At 41.4% G+C, this 27,916-nt stretch overlaps 2 protein-coding genes across 2 annotated transcripts in view; one reads left to right on the top strand and one right to left on the bottom strand.

The window, feature by feature from the left end:
- The window catches only part of KIAA0825 (KIAA0825 ortholog), a 391,927-nt gene that overhangs the window by 167,646 nt on the left and 196,365 nt on the right, over positions 1-27,916 (top strand). The window contains exons 15-17 of the mRNA XM_055312867.1: positions 15,348-15,512; positions 19,403-19,627; positions 26,882-27,290. Coding sequence (XP_055168842.1) covers positions 15,348-15,512; positions 19,403-19,627; positions 26,882-27,290 — 799 coding nt within the window. The remainder of the gene's footprint in view (positions 1-15,347; positions 15,513-19,402; positions 19,628-26,881; positions 27,291-27,916) is intronic.
- LOC129501668 (uncharacterized) lies at positions 7,911-12,259 on the bottom strand. The gene is given in 2 exon segments (XM_055312866.1): positions 7,911-8,056; positions 8,542-12,259. Coding segments are annotated over 2 exon segments (3,849 nt in total). The 5' UTR covers positions 12,245-12,259.

The following is a 27,916-nucleotide window of genomic DNA, read 5'->3' as shown; positions in this document are numbered from 1 at the left end:
AATTTTCATAGTGAACTAGCAGTGACATTCAGATTTAGTGCTCTATGAAGCAATTTTCATGTGACACCACCCCCTTTCTTTCAGGTATTAATTTATCAGTCTGGTGTTTTAGGTTGTGAGTCTTGGGTTAAATGCCACATTTTCTATTCCTGCACTTTCTTTCTAAAATACCTATATCTAAAATGAGTCTTTCAGGCTCTTCCCTTTGGTTAGGGATGCTCCTTAGAGCCTGGTTAATTCAGCATCCCTCAGCTCATGGCACTCTCTTCAACAACATTGCTGCCAAATCCATTTTAGTGACTCAGCAGGAGCTTGTCATTAACAGCATTTTTGTGGAAAGTAAAAATTAAGCAGTCTTGGAAAGCAGAGTGCTAGTGTACCATGTATGTGTAAATCTTTGGTAGCAATAAACACAGTCTCCTGGTGGGTTGGTGGTGGAGCTGCTCGCCTGATACCACCCTTCCTTTGAAGCCCTAACAAGTTCAGTTCTCAATAATGCCTGCAGTAAAAAGGGCCCTTCAGTGTTACTGAAAAGGCAATCTGTTTCAAATATTATATTTGTTTCTAGGATGTATAAAACATTTGATAGATAAAGGAGAGGCAGATGGAATTCAAAATAGCAGCTTTATTATTGGTAAAGCCTGGGTCAGAAAATATGGCTTTAAATATGGCTTGCTTACACTGTTCTCCAGAGTTAAGTTGATCCTTCTGTCCCTCCAACTGCCCTAGCTGCCCCCTTACCACCTCCCAAACCACCAACAGAGCTGAACACAATGGCAGAACCAATCCTAATAGACTCAACAGAGAGGGAGAGCAGGCGAGAATGCAACTCCCTGTGGTCAGGGGAGCCCCAGGCTCACCACTGAAAGAGTCCCCTCTCCTTCCTTACCTTGAGGCATAGAGAAAGACAGGAATGCGGCTCATATTAAAGGGGAGAACAATAAGGGTGCGTAACAATAAGGTTAGTTGTAGATCTGATGGGAAAATACCTCTTGGGTAAAATTACACATCAAGGGAGAGGAGGCCAAGAGGGTGACATTTGTTTGAACAATGGATGCTTTAGGTATATCTACAACCCCTTGATGACTGAAAATTCTATAAAGACACACCTAGAGGATTTTACATCAAATAAACAAGTGTCTGGTCTAAAGGCAGAGGGAAAGAAAAGGGATAGGGCTAGACCTGCATGCAGAGGAACAGGGAAGGGACTAATTGAAAAAGAAGGCAAAAATAATAGAACTGTAGCTGAGTATTTTTGAAAGGAATGAGAGATAGGAGAATGAAAGAACTCCGAGGAAAATCCCAGCGGTATAGGAAATTTATATGCTAAGGAAAGCCAAGGTTTGTGCCTGAATGCCTCACTAAAGTATTGATTTTCACCAGGTTTTTAGGAAACAGGTCTTAGAAACATCTAGAATCTGCTGAGGCTCACTCTCCATCCAGAGCTTCTCAGACAGTGGATGAAGTTTGACTTAGAAATTACCTTGGAATATTGGAGGTAATAGGAAAGTGTGGATTTGTGAGGCATGGTTTATGGAGGAGCTTAAAAGGGATCCAGAGGAGTTAGATTTAATGTATATTCTGGGAAGTGTGTTGATTAAAACAAGAGGTAAAGAAAGCCTAAGCTGTATTAATAGTGTTAGGAGAAGAGAAAGCACACAAAGGAGAGTCCAACTGTGTACCTGACCGGCTCAGTTGGAAGCGCATGAAACTCTTGATCTCAGGGTTGTGAGTTTGAGGCCCATGTAGGGTGTAGAGATTACTTAAATAAATAAATAAATAAATAAATAAATAAATAAATAAATAAATAAATAAATTAAAAGGTCAACATTTGATTCATTATGGAAAGGGAGATGAGGGGAGAAACATACTTAGTTTATAACATCTAACAATTCAGAGAAGGAGTAAAATTTGGTAAGGCATTGAACTTGGAGATGAGTAGACAATGGTGGGGTGTTAGGCAGAAATAGAGAATACAGCAAGGAACATGAAAGGGGCAGCTTAGAGCTAGAGGTGATGGATTTGGAAACTTCTTCACAAAAGGAGTCTCTGAAATCAAAAGATACCAGAATTGCTAAGCTAGACTGTATAAAGCAGTGAGGTCCGAAGAAGACTAAGGCCAAGGTTCTGGGGGAGCCTCTATGGGCCAATGCCACTTCTCCCTCTCACTACTATTCCTGTAAACCGTTTTATTTACAGCCCTGACCCTGCATTCACATATTGTCTATGACTGGTTTTATGTTATGACAGCAGGGTTGAGCAACTGAGACGGAGACCAAATGGCTTGCAAAACCTCAAATATTTACCATCTGGCCCTTTATAGAAAAAGTTTGCCAACCTGGCTCAAGATGATAAAAGAGAAAGAGCTATAGAAAAGATGAGGCACCGTGAAACCAGGAGAGCATGGCCATTGATGTCGTTTTAGAATATGGGTGAGGTTTGGTGGGGTGAGGTCCGGAGCCAACGACTAGGAAAGAATTCTTGAAACATCTTTGGTGCAAAATGGCAGTTTTTATTACAGCACAGGGACAGGCCCCCGGGGGCTGGAAGAGCCACTGCCCCGGGCTTGTGAGAGGTGGCTGATTATATACCTGCTGACTTGGGAGAGGTCTGGAAAAGGGAGGTTTCAAAAGGATTTTCATATGCTAAAGAGGACCTACAAGACACTGGAGGCCTTCGTCAGGTTAAAGGTTGTTTTCCCTCTAGCAAGGCATTAACATTAAGATGTTGGGAACTTTCGGAGGAATGTCACACAAATCCCACCCTGGGGGAGAGGTGTGTCATTTGTGGAGTGTCAGCTTGTGCTCCGTGCTCAGCTAGCCCTCTGTTCCCCATCAGCCAGGAGGAAGTCTAGAGAGAAGAGGGTTTCTGGGGAAGGTAACTAGGAAAGTTACAAGCTTGGGGGGAAAAAATCTTTGAATAATGTGACCAGGAGGTAAATGTCATTCCAAAAAAAAACCAATTTCTAGATGGACCAAAACCCAGCAAAAAATACTCAAAAGATCTCTTTCTCCCCTCTCCTTTTTTTTTTCTTCCTTCCTTAGTATTAAAACCTTCATTAAAGCAGAGCACTGCTCCCGGTGCTGTTGGAAGATGCCTACAGACAAGGTGCACAGTCTTACAAAGTCTGATAATAAGATGTACTGAGATAATGTGTGTGAAATTGTAGAATGTTATAAGGAATTAAAGTATTTTGCATTAAAGGCAGTAAATTACCCCATGCCAAATATCCGCATTCGGAGGTGACTGTCAAAAACTTGGCAAAGCAGGCTTTGAGACATTTGCGATTCTAATTTAATGTAAACAGCACAGGCAAATTCTTACTCCCTTTGTGATCCCGGGGCAAGTTACTTAACTTTACCGTGTTCATCCATAAAACTGGGATCATCAGCACTCAGTATGATGAAGATGAATGAGATATAAAGCAGTTCGTGGGATGTTTAGCATACAGTAAGTACTTCATGAATAGTAACTTTACTTTTAGAGAGCTGTGGAAACCTCGATTCATAAAGTCAGATATATAAGACATATCCAAAAAACAAAAACCAAAAAAAAAATAAGACATATAAAAATCACTTATTGTCTGCAAATCAGTGTTATGAAAATTCTGAGACCCATCCTACCAAGTTGGTACTATTTAGCACTACTTTTAGGGCTCCTCCCCCTGTCCCAGGGTGGTCCCTCATGAGGGACGTTTAGTTTATTGATCATCGGTGACCAGGGCACCTAGCTACTGCAGAGACAGCTTTTATTCCCTGTCCAGCTGGTTCTTCGGTGCTACAGGCAAGTGGGGCTTGAAAACTCAGATGAGGCCAACAGCCTGTGGCAGGGAGCCGGCTTCCCTCGGTGCCCCACCCTGACCACCTCCCTGGGCACTACCAGCAAGCAAAGTGCAGGTGCTCCTCCTTGCATACCCAGTGGCTTTTCTTTCCAGTCCCAGAGCATCTCCACTTTCAGAGCCACCTACCAGGACACACACGATTCTACTTTGATATCATATGGTAGTGCCAATATTTTAACTTTCTGGCCTATAAAAAAATGACTTTCATGTAGTTCAAATAACAATTCAAAAGATTTAGTTTTCTTTCCTTCCTTCTTTTTTTTTTTTTTTTTTTTATCTAGAAGGGCAACCGACTTCAGTCTATTTGTGCTTTTCCAATAACAAAACCCTCTGTGGCAAGTAAACAGAAACAGATTACTTTATTTCAGGGCAAAGGAAAACAGAGAAAAATAAAAAATCATATTTCATTGAGGCATCATGACAGGTTTATATGGTAATAACAATAATAATTATTTTTTATTGTAATTATTCCTCATATCCCACCCCCTTTCTCCAACTGTACTGTCACTGCACGGTTCATGGAGCCTTAGATTATTCATGCTGTGTTGATTGACTAGCTTCGTCTCCCACCTCCCTCACACCTGGCACACTTCAGCTGTACCAGTAGCTACCTGCCTTCTCATCATTACAATAACCCTTCTCTGTTGCTGGAAAGTACTCATACCTCAGTCTTGTCATGCTGATAAACTTCTACTCCTTAAAGACTTGGCTGATACGTGGTCTCCTCTGTGTTCTCTGAAAAAAGTTTAAAACATCATCTTCTGTGTTTTCACAGTGCCTGATACTCAAACCACTTAGACTTAAGGTGATTGAATAATTTGTCATCTAAACTCGGACACTTTTAAAAGAGGATGCTAGTAATAATTATGCTGGAACAACAGACATAAACCAGAGTGCCCGTAGAAGAGCAGGGTGTATGGCCACCCTGCTTATCCTTATATTGCTGTAATGATTGGTTACATACCTCTCATTCCCTCCTCTCACAAACATATATACATATACACACTCAGTAAATCCCTGGAAGGCATAAGCCTTAGCATCTAGTGTAAGATGACTGCTGACACATCAACTGATTAATTAAACCGTGAGGATTTTATTGCAGGAGAATGTTCTAGATTAGTGAAAAAACATAAACAAACAAAAGGAGATGGAGGGAACATTTATAAGAGCAAGTAAACCAGTAGACCTTAAACCAATATTTAAGGATTGGAATATAATTTGGGAAAAGATTTTACAAACTCTTGGTTGTCAAGCTAAGGAGTGTCTAACAAAGTGGAGGAACAAGGGAAGGTTTGCACGTGGGGGAGTGACATGAAGGATTACTGATAATTGTATGTCAGAGGAATTGGAGGGTGGGAAGGGCAGAGAACTACTGAAACTATCTGAATAAAAAAGATGGAAATATGGATGCCTAGATTAGGACTCTTTGTCATTTAACCTTTTATGCTTTAGGCTGCAAGCGATAGAAACCCAAATTATCCTGGTTTAAACATAAAGAGGAATGTATTGGTTCAGCTAACATTGTTGGACCCTGGCTCACGGGTGCCAACGTGGCCCGGTGGACGCCCCAGAGACCCAGACCCCAGACAGGCAGATGCAATTAGCAAGAGGGTTTATTGAACGTTTGCGCAAACGGGCTCTCCGCCTCCGAGGAGGAAAAGAGCCCCGATTAGCAGTTACAGGTATCTTTTAAAAGGCAAAAGGAAAGAAACTGCCTAAAGACAAAAGAACCGCGGGAGTCTCGTAGCATCCAGGTTGATTTCGGGGAGGGTCAACATGAACCTATTCAGGGACATTCCAGTCAGGGTGTGTGGGGGGGGAACGGTTTTCTTATTGTAAACAGAATGCTTTTAGTTGCTAAAATTTCAGGAAGAAGACTGGATGGGCTGCCTCTGGATTAGGGCTGGCCCTACTTACAAGGGGGGAGGTTTCTTCATTCCCTCCTCTTGTTTGGGCTGATTTTAACCTTAAAATCTTAGGGAACATTTATTTTTTCAGTTTGGAGGGCCCGACATTGCTGAGTTAATACCAGAGCTTGGGTAATAGACAATCTTTCTCGGATGAACTGGAGCAGCTGGTTGAGGACGCAAGGGCCGAAAGTTAGCAGCAGGAGCAGGATAACTAGAGGGCCCATAATGGTAGAGATTAGGGTGGTCAACCAGGGAGACTGGTTAAACCAGCTTTCAAACCAGCCCTGCTGGGCCTCCCGGTCCCTTTGTCTTTTATTTAACCTTTCCCTGAGTTTGGCCATGGAGTCTCTGATGACTCCAGAATGGTCTGCATAGAAACAGCATTCCTCTCCCAGGGCCGCACACAGTCCTCCCTCTTTCAGGAATAGTAAATCCAAGCCTCTCCTGTTTTGAAGTACTACTTCTGAAAGTGAGGTGAGGGACTGTTCTAGCTTAGAAACGGACTGCTCTAGTGTCCGTAGATCCTCATCTACAGCTGTTTGGAGTTCAATATAATGTTGTGAGTCCTGGATCAGAGCAGCTGCGCCAGTACCCACCCCAGCAGCGACCCCTAGTCCCAACATAACGGCTAAGGTTAGGGAGACAGGTTCGCGCCGAAAACGGGTGGGAGGTTTATCATACTGATTTTCTAGAGTTTCAGCAGGGTGATAGAACACCCTGGGTATGATCTGCACCATGACACAGAAGTCATTTGAGCTATTTAGAACCTTAGCCGACACACAGGGGGTGAGGCCTTTGTTGCATGCCCACCAAGTTCCCGGCTGGGGCTCCAGGTAAGAATCAGTCCCCAAAATCGGGGTGGTAGTGTTACAGAGTCTCTGGTAGCCCCGGGGGGGTGTTCCTATGCAGGTTCCCTGTCCTGTAACTTCTGTAAGGGTGAATTGTGGTTGGGAGTCGGGTGTGCATCCCTGAGTGCTAGTGATGTTATTATAGGTCCCTGAAGTAGCAATTCCCTCATAATAAGGGGGAGGGGAAGCAAGGCAGAGCCAGCAGGATTTAGTTACATCGGGGCTGGTTCGATTAAGGGCCAGGAATGCCCCTATGATAAGATTAAACAGTCGTTGTCCCGTCTCGGGTGACGACCCAGGGGTTGGAGTGACCGCGAAGTTAGTGGGTGCGGCACTCCCTGCGGCTAGGGCCGGGGCAGCTCTTTGTTCCCCGAGGACCGCGTTAGGCCCGATCGCCACGGGGTCTGGGGATTCTATTTTTAGTTTAATTCTGAATATAAAACCATCATCTGTTCTTTCTTTGTATAACCTGAGTCCCCACGTATATCCATTGGCCCAGTAAGTAGCCCTTTTTCCGGGCTCCGTGAAGGATATCCGTAGGGGATGACACCACCCTTGGCAGGGCCCATAATTAAGGGTTTTCCATTTGCTAAATGTCGGGTGAGTATAGTTAGCCTTGACAGTGATATAATCCCAGGAGGAGGAGGGCCTCCATTCTGTATCCCCCGTAGTTTCACAACCCCAATTTTTACAATAAAAATATTCCCCTCCTCCACAGGTGGGATTTAGCCTGCGATCTCTGTGGTTCCCGGGACAGACATAAAAGGGAAGAGTGCTTAGCATGGCCCTTCTGTCAGGCGTGCCACATCCTCCCCATGGGTCTAATCCCAGTCGCCCTGGAGGGCTTTCTTGGTTAGGGGCTCTAGAGGTGTCGAAGTATCCCTCTAGGTCCCATGGGCTAGGGGCCCCTATGGTTAGCTTGCAAAGGTCAGGATATAGGTCAGGCCACCAGGTTCCCACGGGGGCGGTCTTAGTTATAGACCAGACCTCGTCACCCCCAGACGTTAGTACCTGCCAGGTTAACCTTTTGAGGGCATGAGGGTCACCTCTGGCGGAGGTGAAGAGCGCTAGGAGAGGTAGGAATATTACAACTGTCATTGAACAATTTTTGAAAGTCTTATCTTGAGCGGGTTTTGGGTGCGGTGGAGCTTCCATTGGAGCGGCTCGTCCGGTCCGTCCTGGCTGGCGTCAGCGGTGCTCGTTGATGGGGCGCGCTTGACGTGTGAGGCGTGGACCCAAGCAGCAATGCCGTCTACCTTTAAGGCGGTTGGGGTGGTCAGTAGTACAGTATATGGGCCCTTCCAGCGGGGCTCAAGCGTCCTGGACTGATGTCTCCTGACGTAGACGGAGTCCCCGATCTGGAACGGGTGTGGGCCGGTTGTGTCTCCGGGGCGGTAGACAGCCGCAAGGGGTTTCCAGATCTGGTGCTGGATAATCTGGAGCGCCTTTAGCCTGTCCTGTAAACCGGGAGTGTTAGCAAGAGGGTCAATAGCAGAGTCTAGTAAGTCCGTTACTGGTGGGGGACCTCCATAGAGAATCTCGTAAGGAGTTAGCCCATGGCGCGCGGGAGTGTTCCGGACTCGGAACAGAACCATAGGGAGGAGTTGGACCCAGTCTCTAGTGCCAGTCTCCAATGTCAATTTAGTTAGGGTCTCTTTAATTGTTCTATTCATTCTTTCTACCTGACCTGAGCTCTGGGGTCTGTATGCACAATGTAATTTCCAATTTATCCCCAGTAATCTGGCCACCAACTGACTTACCTGGGAGACGAAGGCGGGGCCATTGTCCGACCCTATTACCTTGGGCAGTCCAAACCGCGGGAAAATTTCTTCCAGGATTTTCTTGACAACCACCTGGGCGGTTTCTCGCTTGGTGGGGAAAGCTTCTGTCCAGCCTGAAAAGGTATCTATAAACACTAGGAGGTACTTGTTACCATATTTACCTGGCTTGATTTCAGTGAAGTCTACTTCCCAATTAGTTCCGGGTCTTTCTCCCCTCATCCTGGTTCCCTCAGGCATCTTGAGGTGTTTGGTATTTACCTTAGCACAAGGTACACAAGCATCGGTTACCTGTTGGATCAGGGAGGGGAGTTTGGGAATGTAATAGGTCTGACCTTCTCTCCGGAGGAGTGCTTTTAATTTTTTGTGTCCGAGGTGAGTCCATCGGTGGAGGTGAGTCACCAGTTCTTTGGCCCTTTTCTGGGGCAGGACCGTCTTCCCTTGGTGTTTCCAGACCTTCATTTGCTCGTCATATCCTGCCCCTATTTGCTGGACGATATCTAGGTCGCTGTCTGAGTACTCGAGAGAGAGTTGCCCCGGTGTCCGGACAGCCTCTGGTACTTGTAGGGAGAGGGCCTGTGGGCCTAGTGCAGCGGCCCGTGCTGTCTCATCGGCCATCCTGTTCCCCTCTGCTACTGGGTCATTGCCTCGCTGATGCCCAGGACAGTGAATTATACTCAGTTTTCTCGGCAGAAAGAGGGAATGGAGAAGATCTTGTATTTCTTCTCTGTTTTTGATGTTTTTACCTGCTGAGGTTAGGAGACCCCTTCTACGGTATATTTCTCCATGAACATGGGCAGTTGCAAAAGCATATCTGCTGTCAGTATAAATGTTGACCTTTTTGTCCTTAGCCTTTCTTAGGGCCTGAGTTAGGGCTATAAGCTCTGCCCTTTGAGCTGAAGTCCCAGGCTCTAAGGCACTGGCCCAAATGACAGCTTTCCCATCTACCACGGCTGCCCCGGCTTTACGCTCACCATTTCGTAGAAAGCTACTCCCATCGGTGTACCAGGTTGCTTCAGCATCTGGCAAAGGCTGGTCTGTCAAGTCCCCTCTGGTGCCATGGACTTCAGCTAGGATCTGGTGACAATCATGCATTACTAGGGAGGGGGACTCGGTTTCTGGAAGCAAGGTGGCCGGGTTTAGAGATGTAGCCGTTCCAAACTGTATCCGCTCAGAATTCAGTAACATGGCCTGATAATGGGTGACCCGGGCGTTTGAGAGCCATCGATCAGGGGGCTGGCGGATGACTGTCTCTATGGCGTGGGGGGCCACCACAGTGAGGGGTTGGCCAAAAGTCAACTTGTCTGAGTCTTTTACCAGGACTGCCACAGCCGCTATTATTCGGAGACATGGGGGCCATCCTGCAGCCACGCTGTCTAATTTTTTTGAAAAGTATGCCACGGGCCTTTTCCAGGGTCCCAGTTTTTGAGTTAGGACCCCTTTTGCTATTCCATTATGTTCATCAACATATAGCGTAAAAGGCTTGGTTACATCTGGGAGGCTCAGGGCAGGGGCGGTCAATAAGGCCCTTTTTATTTTGTCAAAAGCCAATTGCTGCTCCTTTCCCCAGTGGTAGGGGGTGTTGGATTTCGTGAGAGGATATAGGGGAGCCGCCATCTCCGCAAACCCGGGTATCCAGAGGCGGCAGAACCCAGCACTGCCGAGGAACTCTCGTAGTCCTTTGGCATTAGTGGGTGCTGGGATCAGGGCTACAGCCTTTTTGCGGCTCTCCGTCAGCCACCTCTGGCCTCCTTCCAGGAGATATCCCAGATAGGTCACTTGTCTCTGGCCTATTTGGGCCTTTTTGGCAGAGGCCCTATACCCCAGTTCTCCCAGTCTCTCAAGCAGGGCCCCCGTACCTTTTACACAATCCTGTTCTGTCCTAGCCGCCAGGAGCAAATCATCCACGTACTGCAGGAGGACGAGGTCCGGATGGCCAACTCGGAAATCTGCCAAATCCCGATGCAAGGCCTCATCGAACAAAGTGGGGGAGTTTTTGAATCCCTGTGGCAGCCTTGTCCAAGTGAGTTGTCCTGAGAATCCCGTCTCAGGATCTTTCCATTCAAAAGCAAAAATAGGCTGGCTTTGAGAGCTTAACCTCAGGCAGAAGAATGCATCTTTTAGATCTAACACCGTATACCAGACATGGCTTGGGGGTAAGGTGCTGAGCAAGTTGTAGGGATTCGGCACCGTGGGATGTATGTCCTCTGTCCTCCAGTTAACCTCTCGTAAATCTTGTACCGGCCGGTAATCTCCTGTGCCGGGTTTTTTTACGGGCAATAGAGGAGTATTCCAGGGCGACTGGCAAGGTATTAAAATGCCCAATTGTAATAGTCTCTGTATATGGGGCCGAATGCCTTCTTTGGCCTCTTTGCTCATTGAATATTGCCGGATCGATATGGGGGTGGCCGAGGGTTTTAAGTTTATAATTATGGGCGGCTGGTTTACAGCTAGTCCCATTCCGGCCGTTTCCACCCAGGCCTGAGGGTAGTTAGTGAGCCATTCAGAATCTAGGGGCTGCACGGACGGTGGAGAGTCCTCGTGCAGCCGGTGTTCATCCTCTAGGCGCAAGGTCAGTACCTGGAGGGGCTGCCCTCCCGCGCCAGTAATAGTGGCCCCTTTTTGCTGAAAATGTATCTGGGCCCCTACTTTTGAAAGAAGGTCTCTGCCTAGGAGAGGGTAAGGGCAGTCTGGGACCAGTAAGAAGGAATGCGTTACTTGCCCAGTGCTCAGGTGGACCTTCCGTTCGGTTGTCCATCGATAAAACTTGCCTCCAGTTGCCCCCTGAACCCAAGACGTTTTAGAGCTCAAGGGTCCTTTTGCCTCAGTTAAAACTGAATGTTGAGCTCCCGTATCGACCAGGAAGGTCACCGGCTGTCCCCCCACTTTAAGGGTTATCCGAGGCTCAGGGGGGGGTTCCTGGCCCTGACACCCCTAATCTTCATCTTCTAGGGACAAAACAGGAATGGGCTTCTTTTTAGGTCCCTGCGTTTGGCCCTTCCTTGGGCAATCTTTAACCCAATGTCCTTTTTCCTTGCAGTAGGCACACTGGTCTCGTTCAACCCGTGGTCCTCTTTTGTCTCCCAGGTCCCTACTCTGTCCTGACTTACTCTGCCCTGAGCCCTGTACTACGGTGGCCAGTATCCTAGTCAGCTCTTTGTTACGTCTTTTATCTCTCTTATCCTCCCGTTCCTCTTGCTCTTTACGGATCCTTTCCTCCCTTTCCTCTAGAGTTTCTCGCTTGTTAAAAACCTTCTCTGCCTCTTTCACTAAGTCCTGTAAGGTGTACCCCTGAAGTCCCTCCAACCGTTGTAACTTATTACGAATATCCGAGGCCGACTGTCCAATGAAGGACATAATTACATCTGGTTGGCGGTCTTCAGCCAAGGGGTCAAAGGGAGTATACATGCGGTAGCCTTCTATTAACCTCTCCAGAAAACCTGCCGGCGTCTCCTCTTTTCCCTGCACTATAGCACGTACCTTTGCCAAATTGGTGGGGCGACGCCCTGCCCCTTTGAGACCCGCTAGGAGTACCTGGCGATAGAGACGGAGCCGCTCCCTACCAGCAACAGTGTCGTAGTCCCAGGTCGGGCGAACCAAGGGGAAAACATCCTCAATCTCATTAGGCAGCTGGGTTGGCCTCCCGTCCGCCCCCGGGACGTTTTTCCGAGCTTCGAGGTACACGCGCTGTCTCTCCTCCGTGGTGAGGAGAGTCTGCAGGAGCTGTTGGCAGTCATCCCAGGTCGGCTGGTGGGTCAACAGAATTGACTCAATTAATCCGGTTAGCGCCTGGGGGTCTTGGGAGAAGGAGGGGTTATGAGTTTTCCAGTTGTAAAGGTCAGAGGCAGAGAACGGCCAATATTGCATCTGGCCGCCTACTGACCGGAGGGGAAATGCCTGGGAGGTCCAGACGTCTTCCGACTCTCCCCCGCGCTCTCGCCGAAAGCGGAGGCGACTGGCGAGCGGGGTGAAGCGAGGGGTTGCCCCTCTGCCCCCGTAGAGTCGGGGGACGGAGCTGAGGGAGCAGAGGGAGAGGTAGGGGCCTCCGAGCGGGGCGTTGGGGGTTGGGCATAAGGGGGAGGGGAGGAGTCCAAGAGAAGGAGACTGTCCTGGTCCCCTGGGAGCACAGGCGGCTCCTTAGGTTTTGATTCAGGAAATTTTAGGGGGCAAAGGGTGGATGGAGAGGAGGGACGGGGAATTGGGGGAGTGTGGCAGGGAGGGAGTGAGGGTCTCGGGCCCGGTCCCCCTTGAGAAGGGATAAAGCAATTTATCCAGGGGGGGGATTCTTAGCGAGATCCTCCCATACTATGATGTACGGCACCTGATCGAGGTGTCCATTGGGTCCTGGCTGGAAGACCAGGGCCTTCACCTGCAAGATAATATCAATATTAAAAGTTCCGTTCCTGGGCCACCCGACGTTGAAAGCCGGCCACTCTGAGGAGCAGAAGGTGACCCATCTTCGTCTTCTGACTTCGACCGAAAGATTGTGTGCCCGGCCGGCGACTTCTTTCCAGTGATCTAGAGTGAGGCTTAAAGGGGTGGTTACAGTCTGCCCCATGGGTGTAGAGAAGGGGTGAGCGGTGAGGAGGAGGACAGGAAAGGAAGAGAAACACGGAACGAACAGACGCACACGAACGACAGGACTGGCGCGGCAGATTCAGATGGGAGCGGTCGCGAACAACGACCTTCCCTGAAGAGGAGGGAGTGCCGGGGCTCCGTTCCTCTTCCAGACCACTCCGGAGTCCGACTCCGGAGGGGGACCAGGGGTCTCGGGCACGTCTGCCTCCCCCGCTGGTCCAAATACAGAATACAGAGTACAGCGTCCTGCAGGCACAATACAGACCCGGCACAAAACAGACCCGGCCAGTCAGACAAACGGACGAGACAGATATGACATTTAGCGAGCTCGGTCTTACCTCCTACCGGTCTTAGGATTGAGTCTGGGGCGTCTCAGATCCCGGACGAGCCCCCAAATGTTGGACCCTGGCTCACGGGTGCCAACGTGGCCCGGTGGACGCCCCAGAGACCCAGACCCCAGACAGGCAGATGCAATTAGCAAGAGGGTTTATTGAACGTTTGCGCAAACGGGCTCTCCGCCTCCGAGGAGGAAAAGAGCCCCGATTAGCAGTTACAGGTATCTTTTAAAAGGCAAAAGGAAAGAAACTGCCTAAAGACAAAAGAACCGCGGGAGTCTCGTAGCATCCAGGTTGATTTCGGGGAGGGTCAACATGAACCTATTCAGGGACATTCCAGTCAGGGTGTGTGGGGGGGGAACGGTTTTCTTATTGTAAACAGAATGCTTTTAGTTGCTAAAATTTCAGGAAGAAGACTGGATGGGCTGCCTCTGGATTAGGGCTGGCCCTACTTACAAGGGGGGAGGTTTCTTCAACATAAATATATAGACATTGCTGGATCCAGGTGTTCAGTGTCATATCATCAGGAATATTCTTTCTATCTCTTGGTTCTGCTTCTTACTGTTTTGGATTCATTCTCAGTCAGGTCCTCCCCAGAATACCCATTAGGAACTTCCAGCCTACTTTTACCAGCTTAGCAACCCCAGTAGAGAAGGAATGCCACTTTATCAATAGTCCTAGCAAAAATTCCAAGGAAGGTTCTCTAGGTCATGAAAATCAAATCACAGAGATAAAATTATCTAGAGGAAACATAAAAGTAATAAGCTTCCAAATGAGCATGGAGAAGAAATGTACTCATTCCAAAATGATCTAGACTCTATTTATTCAAGAAATTTAAAATACAAGACACAAGATGTTTATTTCACTTTATTTTATTTTAACTCCAGTGTAATTAATGGTTAAAATACAGTGTTATATGTTATCTTTAATCCAATAAATATTTTCACATATTATGATACTGGGCATATCATGCTAATAGTCCAAATAAAATAGAAATTATTATTTCACCTTTCCAGTCCAACCTATAAATACAGTAGTATAGGAGCTTATGATTACATATCTTTGAAGGAGTCATAATGGAGCCAGAAGAGGGCTGAAAAGGGCAATTAAAGTAGCTTTGTCTTTGTGAGAATTCCTTAAATAGTTTTACTGAGAAACCAATTAATAAACCTCTTCATTCTCAAATGACAGGATCTATGGATTTGAGAAATATTTGTAAATTTACTTCTTTGTAAATTTACAGCATAATTCTCAGAAGTTTATAACTGAATTTTCCATGAAATTTATGTTCTGAATAAAGGATACAATAACGTTCAGGACACAAATCAAAAAGAGAAATAAACGATTCAATTGGCTTTAAAAACAAGTTTTAGATAACAAAAGAATATGTATAGAATAATTCTATTTGGTGTTCAAGTTATGCATACATATATTCATGTATGTATATGTGATATATAACAAATGAAACACTGAACCAAATATAGGCTATCCTGGTTGGGGGTATTTGGTACAATTTTAATTTTCTTATTTATCTATGGCTTTTTGTTTTACAGTTTCTAGCATGAATCTATAAATTAATTTTAAATAACAAAAAGAATAAAAAATCTGTTTCTTTGAGAGAAAGAGAATTCTGTTATAAAGGTAAACTAGCTTTGCCTTTTGAAGTGATGTTGTAGTGGCTCTTTGCACAGTTTTCTCCCCAGATATCATAAGTATTTCAATAACAACATTGGGTTAGGTAGGCTATTACCTCTGAAAGAATGTGGCATTTCTCTTATTATGTAAATATTAATCAAATGCAGTTTTAATGCATTATGCTTGGGTGACAAGAATTAATTAATTAATTAATTTATTATTTTGAGAGAGAGGGAGAGGGAGAGAATCTCAAGCAGGCTCCACAGCATGATGTGGGGCCTGATCTCATAACCCTGAAATCATGATCTGAGCCAAAATCAAGAGTTGGACACAGATGCCCCAAGTGATAAGACTTTAATCACATTTACTGATACCTATCTTAATAAATCAGTTTTATTCTTTCCATGATCGTATCATTCAAGAACAAGCTTCTAATACAGACAACAATCTGAACCAAGGATCCAGCTTAATAGAATCCATCTTTAAAGTATTGTACCATTGCAATTTTTCTCCACAAATATTTGGAAATGTTTTTGTGAGCTACATGGAAGAAGAACAATTATGGGACTTCCTATATAACATTCCAGGTATGAGAATTTACTATTTGGAAAAGAAGTGTTATAGAGATAATTAAATATATCTTTAAAGATGCTTTGAAAGTTTTATTGATGTCACTTTTGCTGAATCTGTTATTGATAAAAGTTTATCTTACAATTTTTTTTCAGGATAAATGTTTCTTCTGGGAATCATTAACCATTAGGTCCTATCAAACTAAAGTATACTTGGGACAATGTGAAGGAAGGTTGTGAGATGGATTATGTGATGCAGACTTTCTTTTTCAATTATTATTAGGAAGTGTCCTCTTATAAAAATTTAATTTAATATTTACCATAGATTATGTTTTGCTATTGAGGATATAAGACATTAGTAGCACATGAATAAGTATTTTATGAATCTTAGATGCATTTATTCAACAAACTCATGGAGGAAATTTTCTTTTCTTCAAATGTATTTTTCTTTAAATGTAAAAGTGTTTGTTATTATGACCATAGTGCCTCTGTTTCTACAAGGCAAGAATGTTCTATGGTCCCTTTGGGGATAATAGGCTTTTCCATTTGTACTGGTCTTCTGCCTACAGCTTGAATGGATATTAAAGCCAGAATAGGTTGCATATTTGAATAGAAAGTGTTCATGGGTTGCCCCAGCTTCAGGGCCAGGTGAAAAGGCTCTTGCTTTATTTTATACTTAATATCCTGGCTTTAAATCTTAATACCTTGGGAAAACAAAGAATAAGAATTTAGTAGCTATCCTCTTAGTCTATTAACTATTTACATCATATACATTTTGGCTATTGACCTATAAACTGTTTTATACGTTGTTTTGGGAACTACAATTCCATAAAAGATTTCCTTGGAAATTTTTTCTATTAAGGTATCCTCAAGCCCAGAGTTTCTTTTCTCAGCTATGTCCAGTCTACTAATAAGCCCTAGAAAGGCATTCTTCATTTTTGTTACATTATTTTTGATGTCTGGTATTTCTTTTTGGTTCTTTCTCAAGATTTCCATCTCTCTACAAATACTGCTCATTTGTTCTTGTATGCTGTCTATTTTGTTCATTAGAACTCTTAGCATATTCATCATAGTTATTTTAATTCCTGGTCTGATAATTCTAATCGCCATGTCTGTTTCTGATGCTTGCTCTATCTTTTCAAATTGCATTCTATGCCTTTTAGTATGTCTTGTAATTTTTTCTTTAAAGCCAAACATGATGTTTTGGGTAAAATAACTGCTATAAAGAGGCATTTAGTGATATGGTGGAGAGATGTTGGGGAGGAGAAGCATTCTATAGTCCTATGATTAGGCCTCAGTCTTTTAGTGGGCCTATGCCTCTGGATGACATAGTTCACAAACATTTCTCAGTTTTTTCTCCCATTTTGCGTAGGAGAATATGGCTAGAGTGGAATGGAGTTGGGTATTTTTCTCTTCTTCTAAGTCAGTTTGGCTCTGATAATATCCCAGTGAGTTATGGTCTATTTTTGTAGATCCTCCCGAGCGCAGCCCTTAAGAAGAACAGAGTACTCTGGCTTATTTCAAAATGTTCCTTTTCCTCTCGTCTTGCTGGATTTTTCTCTGACATTTACTATGGGCACCTAGTTGAACTCATAGAGGTAAAACTCACAGAAGTGTGGCAGCCTCCACATGACAGGGTCCCCCCTGGAGTTTTAACTCTCAGACTTGTCCACACTGAGAACCCCAGCAGTTCATCAATTACAATTCAGACTTCCTCCCTTGGCACTAGATCCCATGGTAGGTTCTGCTTGTGAGTCTCCACTCCAGTAAGCTGTGACTCCCTGCATTTGTCATCTCTATCGCTCCTATCTTGGAGGCAGTAGTTTGCCTTGTGTCCTCACCTCTCTACATATCCAAGAAGAGAAGTTGATTTTTCCAACTGTTCAGCTTTTTACTTGTTGTTAGGACGAAGTGGTAACTTCTAAGCTCTTTATATGTGGAGCCAGAAACCAGAAGGGCTTGTCACTTACTTTCTTTTCTTTATTCTCTCTTCTTCTTATCTTTCCTTTTCTTTTTGCTAGATCTGTACCTTATCCCTACCATAGGTATCTGTGGATGTTATTTGAATCCTCCCTTATAGTATCCCATGCTCAACTTGTTTCAGAACCCTTCATCAAAAGAATACTAGGCCCCCTATACCAAAATATTGTAAATTTTATGGAAACTCATCTTAGGTAATAATAATAATAATAATAATAATAATAATAGCATATACTTACATAATGTGTCAAGTGCCCACAAATTAATTCATGTAGGTTTTAAATAATTCTTTGAGATAGGACTGTTATTTTGTGTATAGTTTGTAATACCTTGATTTGTTTTAAAAGGAATAAACATACCCTTTTAATAAAAGGAAATAGGGGAATTTCTGGCTTTCTAGAATTTTTAGATACCTGAGATGTATTTAATCCATGACTCCAAAGAGTTCAACCAAAGTAAATATTAATTACAGATACAGGAAGAAGGCTTATTTATGCCTTTCAATGAATTAAAATCTTGAAGCATCATTTAAAAAGATAGATTGCTATATCCTCCACCATTTCCATAAAGAATAACAGCTCACTTGATGATTGTACCATGTTAAAAGTTAAACTCTCAATATTGGATATTACCAGGATCCTCTTTGACATTATTGTTCTTTTTTTTTTTTCTTTTTTTTCTTTTTTTTTTTTTTTAGAGAGAGGGAGAGAGAGTGTGGAGGAAGGGGCAGAGGGAGAGAGTGAATGCTAGAGTAGACTCCCTGAACACAGAGCCCAATACAGGGCTTCACATGAGACTCCAGGTGGAGCTCCATCCTAGGACTCTGAGGTCACTACCTAAGCTGAAATCAAGAGTTGGTTGCTCAAGAGACTGAGCCAGCCAGGTGTCCCAGCAGCATGGTGCTTTTAACAATGTATTGAGTTATTTAAGAAATAACACCTTAAGGTGCCTGGCTGGCTCAGTCAGAAGAGCATGCAACTCTTGACCTCTGGATTGTGAGTTGGAGCTTCATGTTGGATGTAGAGGTTACCTAAATAAAACTTTAAAACAAAAGAAATATCACCTAAAATTTTGAGGGGGAAAAACATATACGTTGTTTTCCATTTTGATTCAAGTGGTTATCCCAAGACTTCCCTGTCATATTAAGAAACAAGTAAAATTTTATTGTAATAATCACACAAGCAGTACATAGTCATTGTGGGTAATCTATGCAATCAGAAAGACGGCAGGATAGCAGAAAGAAGGAAAGAAGTTAAGGAGAGGGAGGGTACAAAAGAAGGAAAAGTAAAAGAAGAAAAAAGAAAGGAAAATATCTGAAATCCCATTAGTTATTGATAATCACCATTAACGCTGTAGAGTACATCTTTTAACTCTTTTATGTGTGGTTGTGTGCACATGTGTGTATTTAATATAAATAGCAGGTAGTACTTTTCCTTTACTTATTTTTTTACTGAACAATATATGGCTTTATTGTATAGATGTGTAACTATTTAAACAAATAACCAGTTGTTGGATATTTAGAGTATTTTTCAATTTTCCTTTATATACTTTACATGATTATATGTAAAGATGAAGTCCTAGAGACGGAATAAGTGGGTTAGCAGGTAAGTAAAATGTTAAAGTGTTGATATTATTGCCAAGCTGTCATCTAAGAAGGTCATACCATTTATATTTCTACCATTAGAGTTCCAAACCACAAGCAAATACTGCTATTCACTGTTAATTGAATTGCCATTTTATTATTAAAAAGAAACTCTTTTTTTTCAAATGTTTATGGACTGTTTATTAATTATATGATTTCAAGGTTAAAAGCAGCTCTCCTTTTCTATAGCTTTAAACTAGATTACTGAGAAACTAAATTCTCAGCTGAATAAGGCACAAAATATTGCCAGATTCTGCTAACTATAACATACTGTCTGATTCTAAAGTCTCAACGTTTTTGGAGTCTGAGCTAGAGGTCATCCGATGCTTGAGATTGGCACTGACCGACGCTGTCAAGGACATTGTACAGCAGATAATATTTATGATGAGCCCTGGGAGAAACTGTGAGACCAACCTCAACAAGCATAGTGTTCCTGAATGTTTGCGTGAGAGCATTCCAAAGGAATGGAATTATATTCCAAAAGAAACTAAAAGGAAAGAATCAAGCAAAGGTATCTCTCGCTCTCTCTCTTTTTTGTAAGAACACATTCCCCAAGAAGCAATTTTCCAGGATATAAAATCAAGTAAAATTCTAAAAATTATAAGATTTGTAAACTATTTGAGTCCTTTTCCCACCATTTCTATGTGTTTGGGACATGTAATTTTTTTTTTTTTTTTTTTTTTTTTTTTTTTTTTTACTGTGAGCCTTATGACCAAGGAACCTAGAAATGAAAATGACTCAAATGGTTATCGTCTTTATTTAATTACCAATTCAGAATTTTCTGTGATATGTTGTGTTCATGTTAGTATTCACAGAGTAGTCGATGATTATGACTAACCTTAAATCTACTGAGTAAAATTCGTATTCTTGAGAAGATTGTTCTGATGTTCAATTTTATATTTTTCCTTGAAGTTTTTTCTACTGCAACCACCAACTATTACTTTCTTTTCTCTTGTTAACAGATCTACTTGGTTAGTGTTTAGGTCAAAAATAGCACAGCATTTAGCAACTATATATTTTTTGACCAAGTATTTCCCCCCAGGGACCTATGGTTCTGAATTCAGTGCATTGTTTCTATTAGGGGCAGTGTATCTTAGAACCATGAGTTACACTATTCTTTTTTTATTTTATTTTATTTTATTTTATTTTATTTTATTTTATTTTATTTTATTTTATTTTTAAAGACTTACTTGTTTATTTTAGAGAGGGGGTAGAAGCGGAGGGAGAGAATCCTCAGGCAGTCTCCCTGCTGAACAAGGAGCCCAACGTGGGGCTCCATCTTATAACCCTGAGATCTTGACCTGAGCCAAAACCAAGAGTCAGATGCTCAACGGACTCAGCCACTGAGGCACTCCTCATTTATTTTATTAATTAAGTCCTCTCTTCTTAAATGGCTTCATCTTACTTACATGATTTTGCATTAAGATTCCTTTGAATGTGTATTATGTAGCCATATTAATGAATCTTCTTTAGGATTTTTAAAATAAAATTTTTCCCTTTATATTCATCTTTATTTTTTTTATAATCTTTAACGAAGAATATTTTTTCATTAACTTAAGGAAACCTTCAATGGTAAAATATGTTAACTGAACCTACTAAAGTCAATCGAAGGGACTAGTCTTTCTTTCATTCTTCTCCATGGAGATCCTAAATAATGTGGCTCTTATACAGCAACCTTATATTACAAACTCGAATCAATTATCTATCTGTGACCTTTCATAGTCATGCTTTAATTCTGTCCAAGCCCTATTAAACTGCCTTTGAATCTAGTAAAGCCATTTAATTGAAGTTGGAAAATGTCAGCTTTTCATTACTTAAGTTGTCTGAGTTGTTGCCATCTCCCCTTCATTATAGCTTTTGGATATTTCATAGATTATGAGTAATTCGGGAGGCATAATCTATAGTTAACATATCATGTTTTATGAGTAGCACTATTTTGTTTGTGGCTTTCAAGTAATTCTATTGATGAACAATTCTGCTTTCTAAAGGTGTTCTGCATTCTTCCATAATCTTTCAAAGAAACTCAGGGTCCAAAAAAAGCTTACTTTGTGAAATCAGTTCTTGTGATTTTCCTTACTAAATAATATTCTCCATAAAACTGTCACTATCACTATAAAAAAAATGTGGAGGAAAGTGACTGTATAAACCATTTTGTGCATTCCAGGTGGATATGACGATAGGAGAAGAGCATGATTCTCCATCTCTACCCTATTTTAGGTTGGCATTGTTCAACCTTCATTATTGCTACATTATGTAAGACAGACAATATTTACAGACTAGACATTAAGTCCCTTATTCATTCAATTGATATTTACTAAGTAAGTTACTACTATATGCCCAGCACTTCAGTTGAGGCTAAAGATAAACTATAAAGTAGGTACCTCCTCTTGGTGCTCAGAAACTGCTATAATTGGTTCCAAATGGGTACAAACCATTGGGGATGTACAAGATAATTCTCTGGTGTATGAGAAGAAAAGAAGTGAAACTTTATTAAAATTTCATATGAAGATTTTCACGGTAACTCTTCTTGGTCTGACTGAGGCAGTTTTGGGGGTGATGGAAAGAATGGCCTACTTTTTCATTGGTTTTCAGGGTATAATACTGAATTAAGTTTGTCCTTTGTATTTCCGAATCTAGTCTTAACAAAATTAATCCTTACAAAACATACAAGTGGCTTTACCATATTCCCATAGATCAATACATCAGCTGCAGGTGAAAACTAATACTGACAATGCAAGAAAGAACAAACAATAACCTCACACTGATTTCTATTTCTGACATGACCTCTTTCTCAGCCATATTTATAAGGTAAAATGATGATGACCTAATCAGATTTGGTCAAAAAAATATTTTAAAAAAGGAAATATATGGGAAAACCATTTGAAATATTACCTCCCATACATTATTATTAAACATGAATCCCTCCTAAGTAGGTATCGTGCCTTGAGATACCAACTAAAGACAGTTGGAAAGTAAAAGATTGATGAGTAAAAGATCTCAATACTAAGCATCCAAAACATGAAGACAAACCTCTGTAATTGCTTTCAAGAATGTTTTAAGTGATATTTAACCATTAAAAGACAAATAGTCATTAGCTTAAGGGGACATTTGTCCTTCCTAAAACAGTGAAAATGAGAGAACATGGAAAACACTATGGTGACAAACCGAAATGCATTTCTTTATTTCTTTGTCAGTAAATACCGTTACATAGAAAATAGTGGATATTTAAAGAAACATATTATAAATTATACAATGTATGAGATTTACTAAAGAGTTGAATGAAAGCTCAGATGCTTCTGATATAGTTCATCTTGGGTATTTGTTCCCTTATGTTTCAAAGAATAGATACACAAAGTAGTTGTTTTATTTCATTGACAACAATTAAATGAAAGATGTACCAGAAAAGTACTTTTTTAAAATTTTATTTTTTGAGATTTTAAGTCCTCTCTATCCCCAATGTGGGGCTTGAACTTATAATGCCAAGATCAAGAGTCACACTGAGCCAGCCAGCTACCTCAGTATATTACTTTTTCAAATAAAAAGAATGCTGTATTGGAAAACTGTTGGGGTAATTGTTTTAAATGAATGGATTTTGGAGAGAAAACAGAGGTAGCATTGCAAGAAAAAATATATTCATGATTTCATGCACATGCAGATTGTTGGGAAAGAAAGCTGATGGCAGAAATATATAAAATGCTACCAGAAGTTATTAAGATAGTTTATTTTCTAAAAGCCAGAAATATTAGTTTTATAAAAACCAGTATCACAAATAAAAATATCATATCTATACACTTAAGAACTTAGACATAGGATTTTCTAACATAATTTAAAATGTTCCAAATAAGAGTTTCAGTGATTACTAAATATTTTTCTTGAAAATAAAAAAATGAAAAATTTTTCAATTTGTTTTCAAGAACAACTAATTGACATCATGATTAATGAATATTTATCCGTAAATTGTCAACAACAGCCTTTGCCTATTTGATAGCTGAGATTGAAAAACAAGTGCCGTAATTTCACAAGCACAATTACTGACAGACTTGTGCCAATGTAGATCTATCACATAGTAGCTTTTTCACCTATGACAGACACTAAAATCAAGTATTGAAACAAACTGAACTTAGCACTTACCCTTTGAATCACTGTATTGAAGTTTTAAACCCAGATTTTGAAAATAACACAGCATATTACATTATCCTCAATCCAGAAATTATTATTGACATTTTATACCATAAATAAAATTTAAAAAATAACGTTTAGATATTATTTTGTCTTCATTCATTGTAAATTTCCTTTCTGCAGGTTTTCTAATCATAAAATATATTATTACAGCCAGTGGTACATGTCTAGGAAGAAAGAAATAAATACATAAATATTCATATCACATTACATCCACTCTAAGACATACATTTTTTTCACACTTTGTCAACTCTGAAATTGGCCCTTCCAACATGTAACATATACATGGCTTAGATAGAAGCCAAAATATTTAATAAGGGCAGAAAAATGAGTGTGTGACATTCTTAGAAGATCCTTTCCTGATGTGTTATTAACCTCATCACACTCAGAGTCCCTGTGATTAGTAGAATGGGTTTATTAATTTGTTATTAGTCTAAAGGTTCTGATTGGAATTTGCCATAAGCTTTAATAACATAGGGAGGATTTGAGTACCTGGGGTCCTCAGATTTTCTAAAATATCAGGGTAAGTGCAGGTGCAAAGAAAATTGATAATCTTTACCTAATATCTACTTAGATTGTCAAATGTTTCCTTGGTGTCTGCAGTTAAACCCTCTTTTGTATAAACACAGCACAAGATACAATCTCCAAGTCAAACACCTGAGAGTAGATTAGGGAGTATATGACACAAACACATAAAGAACAACAAAACTTTAAAATAAGTTAAGAATACAAGGAAGAGTGGTCACAAAGGAGTTTCTTAATTTGCTTCATTTATATTTTAAGCTTCATCTAAGCATATTCATTTGGATAAAAAGAAAGCATTTATCAAGGAACTGCTTTTTACCAGGGACTGAGCTAGGTGTTTTTACATTTCTTATTTTTGTTGAACACAATAGTCTTATGAGATCTTTCAAATATATATTAGGCCCAATTTTGCAAACTTGCAAAGACTGTTCTAGCTCATTTTTAACATGATTCTTGTCATGAATTTCTGTGGAGTCACTAGACTAAGACATATGTTTTCCAAGAGCTTTGTACGTTTTTAGAGCAGAGTGACTTCTTTAAATGTCACAAATATCTTGAAAAATCTTTCACTTTTTTTTATTATTTTTGTTTAGTAAAAGCAGTGAAGATTACTGAAGAACTCAAAGCTATCTTCTTTTGACTTGTCACTCAGTTTCAATTTCCAAATTCTATTATGTATGTAGTGGATTAAAACACTGTGCCTGGCTTTGTGGGATAGTCAAAGACCAACGAGGTTTCTTTCCATGCTCTTGAGGAGCTTTTAGTCTACTTATAAAGATAATTCGTGAAGACATAAATAACATAAACAATAATAGATGTTAATATAAAAGATGACAGCATGGCACATTATGGACCTAATTACCAAAGTGGTCATATAGAAAATATGTTCATAGGAGGAGAGGACTTTGAACCAAGGGTTGAAAAAGATGGGTGACCTATGGAGAGAGAGGGCATTCCATGTGAGAGTAATAAGATATTCAGAAGCCTAAAAGCTATGAGGATAAAATAAAGTTTTACAGAAACTGGCTAAGGCTGGACTGTGGAGTATTTTGACAGCAACACTCCAGAGACTGATCTTGTAACAGTGGAAAATAGCTAAAACAACTGTGGTAGAGAAATTAGATAACAAATATTACAGTATGTGAATTTGGCTTCATAACACAGGAGAGAGGCTGGGCATAGTCTGGAGCAGGGAGATGAGTTAGAGGAGTTAGGAGAGTACTGCAGTAGTCCAGGTACTGTTCATAAGGAGGGGCTTCAATAGACCAGTAGTCATGTTTCATAGTTAAGTGAAACTGGATGTCAGAGATGAGGGGATAGGAGGATTTATCAACGTGGTTTCTAGAATGAAGGGTCAACAGGACTACTTAAAAGATTTAAAAAGGGATCCCTGGGTGGCGCAGCGGTTTGGCACCTGCCTTTGGCCCAGGGCGCGATCCTGGAGACCCGGGATCGAATCCCACGTCAGGCTCCCGGTGCATGGAGCCTGCTTCTCCCTCTGCCTGTGTCTCTGCCTCTCTCTCTCTCTCTCTCTCTCTCTGTGACTATCATAAATAAATAAATAAAAAATTAAAAAAAAAGATTTAAAAAGAAGGAACTAAGGAAGGAAGGAAGGCATAGAGGGAGAGTGGAGGGAGAGTCAGCAAGGCCAAGCTAGTTTAGGAGGAAAACAATTAATTTAGTTTTAATTATAATGAGTTAATTATTGCTAGGTCAGAGAAGTGGAATGTCCAATTGGGATCTAAAGTTGTAGGTTGCTACCCTGGAGAAATGCCAAGACAAGAATCTAGAACCATCTAGAAGAGTGGTTCTCAACCAGGAAAGATTTTGCACCCAGGGGACATTTGGCAATGCTTGGAGACATTCTTGGTTGTCAAAACTGAGGTGAATGTTACTTGACATCTAGTGGGTGCAGGCCAGAGATGCTGTTAAAACCTCTTATAGCGGGATCCCTGGGTGGCACAGTGGTTTGGCGCCTGTCTTTGGCCCGGGGCGCGATCCTGGAGACTCGGGATCGAATCCCACATCGGGCTCCCGGTGCATGGAGCCTGCTTCTCCCTCTGCCTGTGTCTCTGCCTCTCTCACTCTCTCTCTGTGACTGTCATAAATAAATAAAAATTAAAAAAAAAAAACCTCTTATAGCGCATAAGACAGCTCCTCACAACAAAGAATTATCCAGCCCAAATGTCATTAGTGCCAAAGTTGAGACACCCTGATCTACAGAGGGAGGATCAGTTCATTCTTCAGAGAAATGGCACCAAGCAAAGGAGGGCGTGTAGAATCATCAGTCAACAGGCAAGGACTTCTTAGCAATACTTACATTTAAGAGGTGTTAGTATAAATCAGAACTAGCATGGGACACAAAGAAGAGTAATAAAGGTAACCATGCACCAGTTTGTTGGCCTATTCATTCACCAAATCTTTATTGAACAACTGATACATGAGGTACTGCGTGTTGGGGAAAACTGCTGTGTCTTCATGGAGCTTATGTACTAGTGGAGGGGGACAGATAATGAACAATGAAGGAGATAATTATTAGGTGACAAAATAGCCTCTAATGATAGGGAGGTTGGGGAGCTGGGATGGGAAGAGCATGAAGGGATGCTTTGGATGGGGTGGTGAGTGAAGGGTCTCTGAAGAGGTGACATATGGGCTAAGAAGGAGAAGAGGAGGAGCCAGGCCTGACAAGACCTAGAATGATTCTGTTATGGATTCCAAGGGAGGAGGAGGTTTAAGAAAGTATCAAAGGCCACAAAGAGGTCCAACAGGAGTACATTTGTTACTTAGGACATCTGAGCCCTTAAAACTGCCACCTTAATAGATAAAAGTTTAATTAATAATCTTAAATTTGCTGATCTTCATTTGTGAGGGGAAAAAAAAACTGAGGTTTGAGTTTTAGGCAGCGACCCCAGTAGAGTTCTGTTGGAATATGTCAAGTACTTGCTCTTCTCAACAATTTTCTCCACAAAAATTAGACATCCCCACGCAACACTCAAAACAACCCAGTGACGGAATGCATATGCTAATATTAATCATACCTTTTCTTTCCTTTCTTCCCCAGGCTTCACAAGGCTTGCTGTTCAGGCAGTATCTATTGTAATCAGCAAGTTACCTACGGTGATTGCATGTTTGCCTCCCCCAATTAAATACTTCTTTTCTCTGTCTGAGAGAAAAATGTCAAAAAACTTTGTTGAATTGAAGAAAGCTAGCCTCCTTGTCTGGAACTTGATTTTAATTATATGTCGGATATTTGAGGATGGAAACACTGTGGAACTTTTAACAGGTGCCTCCCTTGACAGATGGAGTAAAGAGAAACTTGGTTTAATCTGTGTGTGTTTGGAAAGCATCATGGGAAAGCAGACAAGTGGGCCTAATCAAATGGCCCAGAGGGTCATACAGAGCATTGAGCAGGAAAAACCCAACTGGATTGAGAGCCAATTGTTGAAAGCAAGGAAGTTGAGCACCAAATGGTAAAGTGATGTTTTTCTTGACCTGAATTTCATCAAATATGTTCCTGATAACAAAACCACCAATAAACAACAACAAAATACTGATAGGCAACAGTGGTTATTTTAACTTCATGGGAATTTTGATGAATGCATAAAAAGATAAATATTCCATTAAAAACTGGATTATTAGACGTTCCTTGTTCTATTAAAATTTGAACCCCAATGACACACTGAAACATAATACCTATTTTTTTTTAACATTATACCTATTTAGTCACCATCTTAAGGTTTCTGTTAAAAAGAGTGGGAGCTAAACCCAAGAGAATTTGGTTTCATTCTTTTTTAGTGCACAAACAGGTATCTAGTTGATAGCCAGGAGCATTTTATAAATGGATTGGGCATGGAGATTAAATTAAGAAGGAATTAATGGATATAAAAGGCTTTTTATTGCTTTCTGTGTACCTGATTGTCAAAAAGGTACACATTTTTCATCTGGTAATGTAAGAATCCCATAGGGCAGCTGGGGCATATCACACTCGAGCTATAAACACACCCAGCTGTTTCGGTATGAAAATGTCAGCCTTCTCATAGGTTTGTCACCAGGAGCTAAGTGATTTGTGGTATTGCTAAGATCTTTAAGGGTCCCT

This window comes from Nyctereutes procyonoides, unplaced genomic scaffold (assembly GCF_905146905.1).
Source record: "Nyctereutes procyonoides isolate TBG_1078 unplaced genomic scaffold, NYPRO_anot_genome, whole genome shotgun sequence".
NCBI classification, from domain to species: domain Eukaryota; kingdom Metazoa; phylum Chordata; class Mammalia; order Carnivora; family Canidae; genus Nyctereutes; species Nyctereutes procyonoides.
Note: the sequence above shows the minus strand (reverse complement) of the source record. Positions and strands in the feature narration are given on the sequence as shown.